The sequence below is a fragment of the Carcharodon carcharias genome, chromosome 27 (genome assembly GCF_017639515.1).
Source record: "Carcharodon carcharias isolate sCarCar2 chromosome 27, sCarCar2.pri, whole genome shotgun sequence".
Taxonomy (NCBI): Eukaryota; Metazoa; Chordata; class Chondrichthyes; order Lamniformes; family Lamnidae; genus Carcharodon; species Carcharodon carcharias.
The window spans coordinates 3,194,784-3,210,729 of NC_054493.1; the positions used below are offsets into that span (position 1 = coordinate 3,194,784).

The window sequence follows — 15,946 nt, forward strand, 5'->3', positions numbered from 1 at the left end:
AACTGCCTCCCTAACAGCGCCGTGGGTGTACCTGCACCACAGGGAACAAAATCCTGGACCTCCCTCCCTAACAGTGCTGTGGGTGTACCTACACCACATGGACAAAATCCTGGAACTCCCTCCCTAACAGCACTGTGGGTGTACCTACACCACATGGACAAAATCCTGGAACTCCCTCCCTAACAGCGCTGTGGGTGTACCTACACCACACAGGGAACAAAATCCTGGAACTCCCTCCCTAACAGCGCTGTGGGTGTACCTACACCATACAGGGGACAAAATCCTGGAACTCCCTCCCTAACAGCGCTGTGGGTGTACCTACACCACACAGGGAACAAAATCCTGGAACTCCCTCCCTAACAGCGCTGTGGGTGTACCTACACCACACGGGACAAAATCCTGGAACTCCCTCCCTAACAGTGCCGTGGGTGTACCTACACCACAGGGGACAAAATCCTGGAACTCCCTCCCTAACAGCATTGTGCGTGTACCGACACCAAAGGGGACAAAATCCTGGAACTCCCTCTCTAACAACACGGTGGGTGTACCTACACCACAGGGGACAAAACCCTGGATCTCCCTCCATAACAGCGCTGTGGGTGTACCTACACCACACAGGGGACAAAATCCTGGAACTCCCTAACAGCGCTGTGGGTGTACCTACATCACAGGGACAAAATCCTGGAACTCCCTACATACCAGCACTGTGGGTGTACTTACACCACAGGGAATGAAATCCTGGAACTCCCTCCCTAACAGCACTGTGGGTGTACCTACACCACAGAGACAAAATCCTGGAACTCCCTCACTAACAGCACTGTGGGTGTACCTACACCACAGGGAACAAAATCCTGGAACTCCATCCCTAACAGTGCGGTGGGTGTACCTACACCACACAGGGGAAAAAATCCTGGAACTCCCTCCCTAACAGCGCTGTGGGTGTACCTACACCACAGAGACAAAATCCTGGAACTCCCTCCCGAACAGCACCGTGGGTGTACCTACACCACAGGGTACAAAATCCTGGAACTCCCTCCCTAACAGCGTTGTGGGTGTACCTACACCACAGGGAACGAAATCCTGGAACTCCCTCCCTAACAGCACTGTGGGTGTACCTACACCACAGGGGACAAAATCCTGGAACTCCATCCCTAACAGTGCGGTGGGTATACCTACACCACACAGGGGACAAAATCCTGGAACTCCCTCCCTAACAGCGCCATGGGTGTACCTACACCACAGGGTACAAAATCCTGGAACTCCCTCCCTAACAGCGCCGTGGGTGCACCTGATGGTTCAAGAAGGCAGCTCACCACCACCTTCTCAAGGGGGCGATTAGGGATGGGTAATAAATGCTGGGCCCGGTCAGCGAAGTCCACGTCCCATGAATGAATTTTAAAACGTGATGGTACAATACGAAGGTAGACTGAAAGCTGTTTTACAGCGAATGAGGAAAATGTTCCATTAACTGTTCCTTTGGCTGGCATCTTAGCGGAGTTTCCACGTCGCAGCTCTTCTGTTCAGTTGCCTTCCTGTCTGTAAATTCCACGTTTCCACCCCAAAAAGATCTTGGTTTGCAGGAGGTTTCTCAGGATGGTTAATCTGCACTGTCCATCCACAATACTTCTGAGGGAGAGAGAGAGAGATAGAGAAAGAGAGAGATGTCTCTTGCAGTCTTTCAGTATATCCAGCCCATTTCAGCTCTGACTTTGTAAAGTTTGTTCTTAAAAGGGCCTTGCTGGCTGAATATTCCAGAGGAATTTGAGGACCCGTGACGGCTGTAGTCATTGTGTTGTCGAACCGGTAATGGCATTATTGATATCTTATCTCAGAAACCGTTGAAGGGTAATTCTGCAAAAATCCCCCACTATCAACATCCTGGGGGTTACCATTGACCAGAAACTGAACTGGGGACCCAGCATACAAATACAGTGGCTACAAGAGCAGGTCAGAGGCTGGGAATCCTGCGGAGAGTAACTCACCTCCTGACTCCGCCCCAAAGCCTGTCCACCATCTACAAGGCACAAGTCAGGAGTGGGATGGGACACTCCCCACTTTGCCTGGATGAGTTGCAGCTCCCACAACACTCGAGAAGCTCGACACCGTCCAGGACAAAGCAGCCCCACCCCCCGCTCGATCGCCACCCCATCCACAAACATTCACTCCCTCCACCCACCGACGCAAGTCGCAGCAGTGTGTGTACCATCTACAAAGGTGCACTGCAGCAACTCACCAAGGCTCTTTAGACAGCACCTGCCATCTAGAAGGGCAAGGGTAGCAGATAGATCGGAACACCACCATCTGGAAATTCCCCTCTGAGACACTCACCATCCTGACTTGGAAATATATCGCCGTTCCTTCACTGTCGCTGGGTCAAAATCCTGGAACTCCCTCCCTAACAGCGCTGTGGGTGTACCTACACCACACAGGGGACAAAATCCTGGAACTCCCTCCCTAACAGCGCTGTGGGTGTACCTACACAGGGGACAAAATCCTGGAACTCCCTCCCTAACAGCGCTGTGGGTGTACCTACACCACAGGGGACAAAATCCTAGAACTCCCTTCCTAACAGCACTGTGGGTGTACCTACAGCACAGAGACAAAATCCTGGAACTCCCTCACTAACAGCGCTGTGGGTGTACCTACACCACAGGGAACAAAATCCTGGAACTCCCTCCCTAACAGCGCTGTGTGTGTACCTACACCACGGTAGTCAAAATCCTGGAACACCCTCTCTAACAGCGCCGTGGGTGTACCTACACCACAGGGGACAAAATCCTGGAACTCCCTCCCTAACAGCACCGTGGGTGTACCTACACCACAGGGGACAAAATCCTGGAACTCCTCCCTAACAGCACCGTGGGTGTACCTACACCACAGGGGACAAAATCCTGGAACTCCCTACCTAACAGCGCTGTGGGTGTACCTACACCACAGGGGACAAAATCCTGGAACTCCCTCCCTAACAGCACAGTGGGTGTACCTACACCACAGGGGACAAAATCCTGGAACTCCCTAACAGCACCGTGGGTGTACCTACACCACAGGGACAAAATCCTGGAACTCCTTCCCTAACAGCGCTGTGGGTGTACCTACACCACACAGGGGACAAAATCCTGGAACTCCTTCCCTAACAGCACCATGGGTGTACCTACACTACAGGGACAAAGTCCTGGAACTTCATCCCTAACAGCACTGTAGGTGTACCTACACCACAGGGGACAAAATTCTGGAACTCCCTAACAGCACCGTGGGTGTACCTACACCACAGAGGACAAAATCCTGGAACTCCCTACCTAACAGCGCTGTGGATGTACCTACACCACAGGGGACAAAATCCTGGAACTCCCTCCCTAACAGCACAGTGGGAGTACCTACACCACAGGGGACAAAATCCTGGAACTCCCTAACAGCACCGTGGGTGTACCTACACCACATGGACAAAATCCTGGAACTCCTTCCCTAACAGCGCTGTGGGTGTACCTACACCACACAGGGGACAAAATCCTGGAACTCCTTCCCTAACAGCACCATGGGTGTACCTACACTACAGGGACAAAGTCCTGAAACTTCATCCCTAACAGCACTGTAGGTGTACCTACACCACAGGGGACAAAATTCTGGAACTCCCTAACAGCACCATGGGTGTACCTACACCACACAGGGGACAAAATCCTGAAACTCCCTCCCCAACAACGCTGTGGGTGTACCTACACCACAGGGACAAAATCCTGGAACTCCCTCCCTAACAGCGCTGTGGGTGTAGCTACACCACAGGGACAAAATTCTGGAACTCACTCCCTAACAGCGCTGTGGGTGTACCTACACCACAGAGACCCACATTCAACACATGAGTAAAACAAATCTCTCTGGATTTCAAGATATATCAATATTTATGATACACATACAATATGATTATTAAATTTATTTCTATTTATACTGACACATATATAATGCTGATTAAATCTCTTTATATTAACACATAATATAATTCAATTTCCGTCTGTATATATGTTAACGTATGTATATGATTATTAAAGCTTTCCGTATATATATATATTAACACAAATATATGATTATTAAATTTTGCTCTGTATATATTAACAGATGTATATTAATAAAGTTCTCTTTCTATACACATTAACATATATATGATTTCTCTACATATATTAACAAATATATATAATTAATAACGTTCTCCCTTTATATGCACATTAACATAGTATGATTTTCAAATCTATATATAAACGCTTATATAATGATTATAAAATCCCCACTATATACATCAACACTTATATATGATTATAAAGCTCCCTCTATATATATTAAAACATATATAAAAAGATAATTAAAGCCCCCTGTATATACATTAATATTTATAAAGGTCTCTCTGTGTACATTAATACCTATATAATATGATTATAAAGCCCCCTCTATATACGTTAACACTTATATATGATTATTAACACTCCCTCTATATACATTAACATTTATATATGATCATAAAGCTTCCTCTATATATATATTAACATTTATACAATATGATTATAACGCTCCCCCTATATACATTAACAGTTATATATGATTATAAAGTGCCCTTTATATACATCAACATTTATATAATATGATTATAAAGCTCCCTCTATATACATTAACACATATATAATATGGTTATAAAGCTCCCTCCATATACATTAATAATTATATGTTATTATCATTAAAGCCCCCTATATACATTGACAATTATATAACATGGTTATAAAGCTCCCTCTATATACATTGACAATTATATAACATGGTTATAAAGCTCCCTCTATATACATTAACAATTATATATGATTATTAAAGCCCCCTGCGTACATTAACAATTATATAACATGGTTATAAAGCTCCCTCTATATACATTAACAATTATATATGATCATTAAAGCCCCCTGCATACATTAACAATTATATAACATGGTTATAAAGCTTCCTCTATATACATTAACAATTATATATGATTATTAAAGCCCCCTATATACATTAACAATTATATAACATGGTTATAAAGCTTCCTCTATATATATTAACAATTATATATGATTATTAAAGCCCCCTATATACATTAACAATTATATAACACGGTTATAAAGCTTCCTCTATATACATTAACAATTAAATATTATTAAAGGCCCCTATACACATTAATAATTATATATGATTATCAAAGCCCCCTATATACATTGACAATTATATATAATTATTAAAGCCCCCTATACACATTGACAATTATATATGATTATTAAAGCCCCCTGCGTACATTAACAATTATATAACATGGTTATAAAGCTCCCTCTATATACATTAACAATTATATATGATCATTAAAGCCCCCTGCATACATTAACAATTATATAACATGGTTATAAAGCTTCCTCTATATACATTAACAATTATATATGATTATTAAAGCCCCATATATACATTAACAATTATATAATATGGTTATAAAGCTTCCTCTAGATATATTAACAATTATATACGATTATTAAAGCCCTCTATATACATTAACAATTATATAACACGGTTATAAAGCTTCCTCTATATACGTTAACAATTAAATATTATTAAAGGCCCCTATACACATTAATAATTATATATGATTATCAAAGCCCCCTATATACATTGACAATTATATATAATTATTAAAGCCCCCTATATACATTGACAATTATATATAATTATTAAAGCCCCCTATACACATTGACAATTATATATAATTATTAAAGCCCCCTATATACATTGACAATTATATATGATTATTAAAGCCCCCTATATACATTGACAATTATATATGATTATTAAAGCCCCCTGTATACATTGACAATTATATATAATTATTAAAGCCCCCTATATACATTGACAATTATATATAATTATTAAAGCCCCCTATACACATTGACAATTATATATGATTATTAAAGCCCCCTATACACATTGACAATTATATATGATTATTAAAGCCCCCTATATACATTGACAATTATATATGATTATTAAAGCCCCCTATACACATTGACAATTATATATAATTATTAAAGCCCCCTATATACAATGACAATTATATATGATTATTAAACCCCCTATATACATTGACAATTATATATAATTAGTAAAGCCCCCTATACACATTGACAATTATATATGATTATTAAAGCCCCCTATATACATTGACAATTATATATGATTATTAAAGCCCCCTATACACATTGACAATTATATATGATTATTAAAGCCCCCTATATACATTGACAATTATAAATAATTATTAAAGCCCCCTATATACATTGACAATCATATATGATTATTAAAGCCCCCTATATACATTGACAATTATATATAATTATTAAAGCCCCCTATATACATTGACAATTATATATGATTATTAAAGCCCCCTATATACATTGACAATTATATATAATTATTAAAGCCCCCTATATACATTGACAATTATATATGATTATTAAAGCCCCCTATATACATTGACAATTATATATAATTATTAAAGCCCCCTATATACATTGACAATTATATATAATTATTAAAGCCCCCTATATACATTGACAATTATATATGATTATTAAAGCCCCCTATATACATTGACAATTATATATAATTATTAAAGCCCCCTATATACATTGACAATTATATATAATTATTAAAGCCCCCTATATACATTGACAATTATATATGATAATTAAAGCCCCCTATATACATTGACAATTATATAACATGGTTATAAAGCTCCCTTCCCTTGTCCTCAGCCCTGCAGCTGAGAAGTGCTCCCCCTCTGGCCGAGAGGGAAGCAGCAGGCAGCGGAGACCCCGCCCCTCCCCCCCTCCACCCCCCCCCCCCCCCCCCCCCCCCCCCGCCATCCACCTTCCAGCCGTTCCCATTGGTCGGAGGACCAACCGCCGGCCCCTGTGCCGCGGGCCCCGCCCCCGAGCGTTCCCATTAGTTGGAGGACCCGCAAGGCGGCCTGGGTCCTCCAGGGGTCCGTTCTCCCTCCTGATTGGTCGAGGCGCTTGTCAGTCATGGCCCGCGCATGGAGAGTTGGGGGGGGGGGTGGTGAGAGGCTGGTCACGTGGTCTTCGGACAAGGCGCCGCGGCCGTTGCTGAAGCCGCTTGTTTGCCGGCGGCGGAGAGAAGCTCCGGGAGGCCCCGGTTCGTATTTCTTTTCATCTGTTGTTCTACTTATCGCTCCGACGTGTCGTTTCTGACGAATAATTTTTGGGGGGGGCGGAGAAAAAATTCCGCCTCGGATGAAGCGGGGCGGGGGTGGGGGGGGAGGGGTTGGGCGGAGATCCGGACCCCAGCGTGCCGCAGGCGGAGCGCTCTCTGCGCAGGCGCGGCTCGGCGGGAGGGGGTGGGGGAGCGGGGATCCCGCCGAGCATGCGCGGCCCTGAGCGGGGGCGGGGTTCGGTTGGGCGCATGCGCGTCGCCGGAGCGCGCCAGTGTTGGGGATCGCACCGGACATGCGCGGCTCTCGGTGGGTGCCTGGGCGCCAGCGGTGGGCGGGGCTGTGTCAGCAGCGCACGCGGCCACCTTCCCCTCCTCTTCCTCCCGTCTCGAGATCAAAGCGGTAGCTGGAGCTCCACCGCGCAGGCGCGCCGGGCGGATAGGGCGGTTTCAGGCGCGCGGGGCCGTCTGGGTAGAAATGGCCGCCATTTTGACCCCTCCCACGTCATTATGCCTCTTTTTCCCTTTAAGGCCATAAGGAATAGAAAGGGGGGGTGGTGGGGCAATGGCAGAATGGTATTGGCACTGGACTCGTAATCCAGGGGTAACGCGAGGTTCAGTACTCCCGGGTGTTTGAATTTGAACTGAGTGAAAACCTGGAGCTAAAAGTCCAACGGTGACCATTGCCGCTTGTTCATGAAAACCCCACTTCCTTCTCTGTCGGCGGGTGGGAGGGAAACCTGCCGTCCTTACTTGGCCTGGCCTACACGTGACCGCAGACCCTCGTTGCAGCGATGTGGTTGAGTCTTAAATGCCCTCTGAGCGAGGGCAGTTAGGGACGAGTAACAAATGCCTGACTGGCCAGTGACGCCCCATTCCCACGTTTGGGTGAACAAAAAAGACTGTTTGGCCCCCTCGAGCCTGACCCTCCATTTGGATAGATATTGATTTATTCGTTCATGGGGGTGTGGGTGTTGCTGGGCCGGGCCCAGCATTTATTGCCCATACCTAATTGCCCCCTTGAGAAGGTGGTGGGTGAGCCGCCTTATTGAACCATCAGGTACAACCACGGTGCTGTTAGGGAGGGAGTTCCAGGATTTTGTCCCCTGTGTGGTGTAGGTACACCCACAGCACTGTTAGGGAGGGAGTTCCAGGATTTTGTCCCTCTGGTGTAGGTACACCCATGGCGCTGTTAGGGAGGGAGTTCCAGGATTTTGTCCCCTGTGTGGTGTAGGTACACCCATGGTGCTGTTAGGGAGGGAGTTCCAGGATTTTGACCCCTGTGTGGTGTAGGTACACCCACAGTGCTGTTAGGGAGGGAGTTCCAGGATTTTGTCCCCTGTGGTGTAGGTACACCCACAGTGCTGTTAGGGAGGGAGTTCCAGGATTTTGTCCCCTGTGGTGTAGGTACACCCACAGCGCTGTTAGGGAGGGAGTTCCAGGATTTTGTCCCCTGTGGTGTAGGTACACCCACAGCGCTGTTAGGGAGGGAGATCCAGGATTTTGTCCCCTGTGGTGTAGGTACACCCACAGCGCTGTTAGGGAGGGAGTTCCAGGATTTTGTCCCCTGTGTGGTGTAGGTACACCCACGGTGCTGTTAGGGAGGGAGTTCCAGGATTTTGACCCCTGTGTGGTGTAGGTACACCCACAGTGCTGTTAGGGAGGGAGTTCCAGGATTTTGTCCCCTGTGGTGTAGGTACACCCACAGTGCTGTTAGGGAGGGAGTTCCAGGATTTTGTCCCCTGTGTGGTGTAGGTATACCCACGGTGCTGTTAGGGAGGGAGTTCCAGGATTTTGACCCCTGTGTGGTGTAAGTACACCCACAGTGCTGTTAGGGAGGGAGTTCCAGGATTTTGTCCCCTGTGGTGTAGGTACACCCACAGTGCTGTTAGGGAGGGAGTTCCAGGATTTTGACCCCTGTGGTGTAGGTACACCCACAGTGCTGTTAGGGAGGGAGTTCCAGGATTTTGTCCCCTGTGGTGTAGGTACACCCACAGCGCTGTTAGGGAGGGAGTTCCAGGATTTTGTTCCCTGTGGTGTAGGTACACCCACAGCGCTGTTAGGGAGGGAGTTCCAGGATTTTGTCCCCTGTGGTGTAGGTACACCCACAACGCTGTTTGGGAGGGAGTTCCAGGATTTCGTCCCTGTGGTGTAGGTAGGTCCTGTTAGGGAGGGAGTTCCACGGTTTTGACCCAGTGACAGTGAAGGAACGGCCGATATATTTCCAAGTCGGGATGGTGAGGGGCTCGGAAGGGAACTTCCAGGTGGTGGGTGTTCCCCATGTGTCTGCTTCCCCTGGCCTTCTAGGTGGTACGTTCAAACCTACGAAACAGGAACAGGAGGAGGCCATTCAGCCCCTCGAGGCCTTTTCGGCCACTCAATAAGATGGTGGCTGATTTGTTTGAGTTTTGAGTCCCACATTCCCATCTCTCCCCGATAACCTTCGATTCTCTTGCCCAACAAGAATCTCTCTATCTCCGCCTTAAAAAATATTCAGTGGACCCCCGTCTCCACCACCTCCTGAGGCAGAGAGTTCCAAACTCACACAACCCTCTGAGAGAAAAAAATTTCTCCTCTCCTCTGTCCTAAAAGGGCGACCCCTCATTTTAAAACAGTGACCCCTTGTTCTGGGCTCACCCACAAGAGGAAACATCCACTCCACGTCCACCTTGTCAAGGCCGTTCAGGAACTTGTAAACTTCAATCCAGTCACCCCCCCACCAACCCCCTTGTTCTTCTAAACTCCAATGGGAACAAGCCCAGTCTGTCCAACCCTTTCCTCATAAGACTGTTCGAGCCCCTCGAGCCTGACCCTCCATTGGATTGATATTAATTTATTCGTTCATGGGGTTGTGGGTGTTGCTGGGCCGGGCCCAGCATTTACTGCCCATCCCTAATTGCCCCCTTGAGAAGTTGGTGGGTGAGCTGCCTTCTCGAACCGCTGCAGTCCTCCTGTGGTGTAGGTACACCCACGGCGCTGTTAGGGAGGGAGTTCCAGGATTTTGTCCCCTGTGGTGTAGGCACACCCATGGCGCTGTTAGGGAGGAAGTTCCAGGATTTTGTCCCTGTGGTGTAGGTACACCCACAGTGCTGTTAGGGAGGGAGTTCCAGGATTTTGTTCCCTGTGGTGTAGGTACACCCACAGCGCTGTTAGGGAAGGAGTTCCAGGATTTTGTCCCCTGTGGTGTAGGTACACCCACAGCGCTGTTAGGGAGGGAGTTCCAGGATTTTTTCCCTGTGGTGTAGGTACACCTACAGCGCTGTTAGGGAGGGAGTTCCAGGATTTTGTCCCTGTGGTGTAGGTACACCCATGGTGCTGTTAGGGAGGGAGTTCCAGGATTTTGTCCCTGTGTGGTGTAGGTACACCCACAGTCCTGTTAGGGAGGGTGTTCCAGGATTTTGTCCCTGTGGTGTAGGTACACCCACAGTGCTGTTAGGGAGGGAGTTCCAGGATTTTGTTCCCTGTGGTGTAGGTACACCCAGGTATCAATCTGGTAAACCTCTTCCAAGGCATTCGCTGCCATTGGCTCAAAATCCTGGAACGCCCGCCCTAACAGCACTGTGGGTGTTCAGATACCACAGGGAGTGCAATGGTTGAGGAAGGAAGCTCGCCAGGCAACTTATCAAGGGGCAATAAATGCTGGGCCAGGCCAACGAAGCCCACATGCCCTGAAAGAGATTTTTTTTTAAAGAAACCGATCACCTGCCCGACCTTTCCTGATCAGGCGATCCCCTTCACCTTGGGAGTCAGCCGAGTGACCCTTCTCTCAACTGCTTCCAAGTACAGGGAAATCCCTCCTTGAGAAAGGAGACCAGAGCTGGGACGCAGCACACTCGGGTGTGACCCAAGCCGCCGGAAAAGAGTGCACGTGGCAACAGTAGCCGCTGCTACCGTTTTCCCGTTGGCCAGTTAACCTCCCTCTCTTTGAGTATTGCTGGAAAAAAGAGACGTTGCAGCGTTTCGTCTTGCACTCGTCACGGGGACACTTGGCAAGAATACCGATGCAAGGGGGAAAACAACAATTTGTATCGCATGTGAGGAGAGTGCCATTTGGTTGGCCTGTTTCGGTCAACAAGATAGGTGACAGCCATTCGCTAACTCATTCCTCAGGGGCAATGCTTTGACCAATCAGGGTCAATCTGCCTGGTTCAATGCTTGGCATTTAACCGTCAGTCACCAGCACTGGTGCGTTCTCCATGGCAACGCCATTTGCCAATCAAATCAATCCGCACTCTCTTCACGTGCAGTGTAAATTGTTGTTTCCTCCCTCATATTGGTATTCATGCGGTGTCCTGATGAGGGCGAGGCAAAAAGCTTCGACGCGTCTCTACTTTCAGCACCGTGCAAGTTCTACGCGGACCGACCACCACTTCCCCCTTATGCAGCGGGAGGCCCTTCAGCCCACCGAGTCGGCGCCGTCCTCTGCGGGCCAATCCACCCAATCCCATTCCGCTGCGAGTTCGTTTTTCCCTTGCGATTCTTTCGTGGGACGTGGGCGCCGCCGGCATTTGTGGCCCATCCCCTAATTGCCCCTGAGCCGAGGGTTGAAATGTGAGTAATGGAGGGGGAAGGGGGGGGGTAGATACGGGTAACGCAGTAGATGTAATATATTGAGATTTCCAGAAAGACGTCAACCACGTCGCTGTGGGTCTGGAGTCACGTGTAGGGCCAAGACCGGGTGAGGGCAGCAGGTTTCCTTCCCTAAAGGGGATTCGTGAACCAGATCTGCCCCCTCCCCACCCCCCCGCTGCTGACTCGGGTTGACCGTGCTCGCCTTTTCTTCTTACCCAGTGTTTCCCGTCTCGTCCCGCAGGGCGTCGGAAATGGAGGAGCCGCAGACGGGAGGCGCGGACGGACCGCCAGCCGGGGAGGTGCCGGAGAAGCCGGAGCCGCCGGCGGGAGCGGGGGGCGCCGGGGAGAAGCCATTCCACTGCCCCGGCTGCGGACTGGGGTTCCGCCGCTCCTCCAACATGGCTCGGCACCGGTGCCGGCAGGGCGGCCAGCGGCCCTACCCCTGCGGCGACTGCGCCCGGGCCTTCAACTACCCGTCGGAGCTGGCCATCCACCGGCGCAGCCACACCCGGGAGCGGCCCTTCATCTGCTCGGCCTGCGGCAAGGGCTTCCTCTACTCCTCCAACCTGCTGACCCACCAGCGGGTCCACACGGGGGAGCGGCCCTTCGCCTGCCCGCTGTGCGGCAAGGGCTTCACCCGCTCGTCCAGCCTGGCCGCCCACCGGCGGGTGCACTCGGAGGAGCGGCCCTACCCCTGCGGGGGCTGCCCCCGCCGCTTCAAGAGCGAGAAGGAGCTGAAGATCCACCGGCGGCTGCACGAGGGGGAGCGGCCCTACCCCTGCGGGGTGTGCGGCAAGGCCTTCACCCAGCTGGCCGTCCTGCTGACCCACCAGCGGGCCCACACCGGCGAGCGGCCCTTCGTCTGCTCCCTCTGCGGCAAGGCCTTCGCCCGCTCCTCCAGCCTGACAGCCCACGCCGGCGTCCACTCCGACGCCCGGCCCTTCCCCTGCCCCCGCTGCGACAAGCGCTTCAAGAGCGCCAAGGAGCTGAAGGTGCACGGGCAGGTGCACTCGGAGGAGCGGCCCTTCCCCTGCGACGTCTGCGGCGAGCGCTTCCGCCAGGCGCGCAACCTGCAAGCCCACCGGCGCACCCACACCGGCGAGCGGCCCTTTGCCTGCTCCCTCTGCTCCAAGTCCTTCGCCCGATCCTCCAGCCTGCTGGCCCACCAGCGGGTGCACAGCGACGACCGGCCCTTCCCCTGCCCGGACTGCGCCAAGCGCTTCAAGAGCGCCAAGGAGCTGGCCACCCACCGCCGGGTCCACACTGGCGAGCGGCCCTACCCCTGCCCGCTCTGCCCCCGCCGCTTCACCCAGCCCTCCATCCTGCAGACCCACCGCCGGGTCCACACCGGCGAGCGGCCCTACCCCTGCCCGCTCTGCCCCCGCCGCTTCATCTGCGCCTCCAGCCTGCTCAACCACCGCCGGGTCCACACCCGCGAGCGGCCCTTCCCCTGCCCGGTCTGCGGCAAGACTTTCCGCCAGTCTGCCAACCTGCAGACCCACCGGAGGCTCCACCTCTGACCCGGCCCCCGGGTCCCCAACTGCACCGCCGTGAGCGAGGGGGAGGAGGAATGGGGGGTGGGGGTGTTAGTTGGGAAACCCGGCCCTTCCTTGACTGCACCGCGGTGAGCTAGGGGTGAGTGGGGTTAGTAGGAAACCTGACCCCAGGTCCCCGACTGCACCGCCGTGAGCGAGGGGGAGGGGGGGGGGGGCGGTGGTGGGGTTTAGTGGGGAAACCCAGCCCTTCCTTGACTGCACCGTGGTGAGCGAGGGGTGGGGGGGTTTAGTTGGGGAACCTGGCCCTTACTTGACTGCACCGCGGTGAGTGGGGGGGGAGGGGTTAGGGTGGGGTTAGTAGGAAACCCGGCCCCAGGTCCCCGCCTGCACTGCCGTGAATGAGGGGAAGGGGTTGGGGGGGGGTGTGCGGGAGGAGGAATGGGGGGTGGGGGGGGTTATTTGGGAAACCCGGCCCTTCCTTGACTGCACCGCGGTGAGCGAGGGGTGGGGGGGGGGGGGTGGGTGGGGTTAGTTAGTAGGATACCTGGCCCCAGGTCCCCGACTGCACCGCCGTGAACGAGGGGGAGGGAGATGGAGGAGGGGGTGTGGGGGGTTAGTGGGAAACCCGGCCCTTCCCCAACTGCACCGCCGTGAGCGAGGGGGAGGGAGGAGGAGGGGGGGGTTAGTGGGAAACCCGGCCCTTCCCCGACTGCACCGCCGTGAGCGAGGGGGAGGGAGGAGGAGGGGGGGGTTAGTGGGAAACCCGGCCCTTCCCCGACTGCACCGCCGTGAGCGAGAAGAAGGGGTTCGGGGTGGGGGCGAGGCGGGAGGAGGACTGGGGGGTGGGGTTAGTGGGAAACCCGGCCCTTCCTTGACTGCACCGCGGTGAGCGAGGGGTGGGGGGGGGGGTGGGGGTGTGGGTGGGGTTAGTAGGAAACCCGGCCCCAGGTCCCCGACTGCACCGCCGTGAGCGAGGGGGAGGGAGGAGTTGGGGGGGAGGGGGGGGGGGGTTAGTGGGAAACCCGGCCCTTCCTTGACTGCACCGCGGAGAGCAGGGGTGGTGGTGGGAGGAGAGGGTGAGGGGTGGCGTTAGTGGGGAAACATGGCCCTTCCGCCCATCGAGCCTGCGCGCGCCCCCTTTCACGCAGGAGGGGCATCAGTCACCGACACCAGCAGCAAGGAAGCTACCGCTGAAACCCTTTGTACCAAACACTAAGGCCGGGCTTCGCTCAGATGTTGTGTCCTTTTCCCTTGAGGTTGCTAAATTTTAGAAGTGGCTGGGTTGGGTGGGGGGGGGGGCGGTGGTGGGGAACCAGAGTTTGGGGAGGGGGTGGGAGGGGGCGGTGGTTGGAATTGGAGAAATACTTGGAAGGGGAGATATTGGAAGGAAAATTGGGGGCGTGGACGTGGGGCTGGAGTGGGGTTACTTGGATTGATCGGATATTCACAGCTGCATCTGTTACACAAGAACAGGAGGAGGCCATTCAGCCCTCCCCTTCCCCCCTGTTACACAAGAACAGGAGGCCATTCAGCCCCCTCCTTGACCCTGTTACACAAGAACAGTAGGAGGCTATTCAGACCCCTCCTCTAGCCTGTTACACAGGAACAGGAGGAGGCCATTCAGCCCTCCCCTTCCCCCCTGTTACACAAGAACAGGAGGAGGCCATTCAGCCCTCCCCTCCCCCCTGTTACACAAGAACAGGAGGAGGCCATTCTGGCCGTCTCCCCCCCCCCCGCCCGATTTCCTCTCCAAGGTGCGAGAAGAATTGCTCCCTGACATCAACCTCTCAGACGGCCTGGCTCCGAATTTAAGGCACTAGCTCAGAAACGCTCAACGGGGGGTGGGGGGGTGGGGGGGGGGGGCTGGTGGGGAGCTGAAGGTGCGACCGGAATGCTTCCGAGCAACAGGAAGTATACGATGGATTGAGGCGCGCTTCCTGGAGAGAGGGGGGTGGTGGGGTGGGGAGCGACCGACAGACGACAAGACGCTTTCGGACCTCGATCGGACGTTGTCCTTGACGGGGAGGTCTTCCTGCAAGGGCCGGAGGAGACAGCCAGTGTGTGGGATTAAACCGGACTGGGGTCCTGCCAAGAGGCACGACGAGATGGAGAGCAAGAGAGACGCGGCCGTGTCCCGCACAGTAGCAGCAGTCTGTGTACCGTCTACAAGATGCACCGCAGGAACTCGCCAAGGCTCCTTCGACAGCACCTTCCAAACCCACGACCGCTACCGTCTAAGAAGGACAAGGGGCAGCAGACACATGGGGAACACCCACCACCTGGAAGTTCGCCCTCCAAGCCCCTCACCAGCCTGACTTGGAAATATAATCGGCCGTTCCTTCACTGTCGCTGGGTCAAAATCCTGGAACTACCTCCCTAACAGCGCCGTGGGTGTATCTACACCACAGGGACAAAATCCTGAAACTCCCTGCCTAACAGCGCCGCGGGTGTACCTACAACACGGACAAAATCCTGGAACTCCCTCCCTAACAGCGCTGTGGGTGTACCTACACCACACGGACAAAATCCTGGAACTACCTCCCTAACAGCGCTGTGGGTGTACCTACACCACAGGGGACAAAATCCTGGAACTCACTCCCTAACAGCGCCGTGGGTGTACCTACATCACAGGGACAAAATCCTGGAACTCCCTCCCT

At 52.1% G+C, this 15,946-nt stretch overlaps 1 protein-coding gene across 1 annotated transcript; it reads left to right on the forward strand.

Annotated features, from left to right (window-relative positions):
• The first annotated feature begins 7,087 nt into the window (after positions 1–7,087).
• LOC121270197 (zinc finger protein 135-like) lies at positions 7,088–13,426 on the forward strand. Its single transcript, XM_041175507.1, has 2 exons — positions 7,088–7,206; positions 12,035–13,426. Exon 2 carries the CDS (start codon positions 12,045–12,047, stop codon positions 13,311–13,313), a length of 1,269 nt encoding a protein of 422 aa, XP_041031441.1. The 5' UTR covers positions 7,088–7,206; positions 12,035–12,044; the 3' UTR covers positions 13,314–13,426.
• The last annotated feature ends 2,520 nt before the right edge of the window (positions 13,427–15,946 follow it).

Coding starts and splice junctions, on each gene's coding strand:
- LOC121270197 (XM_041175507.1), top strand. CDS start 12,045: ATGGAGGAGCCGCAGACGGGAGGCGCGGACGGACCGCCAGCCGGGGAG.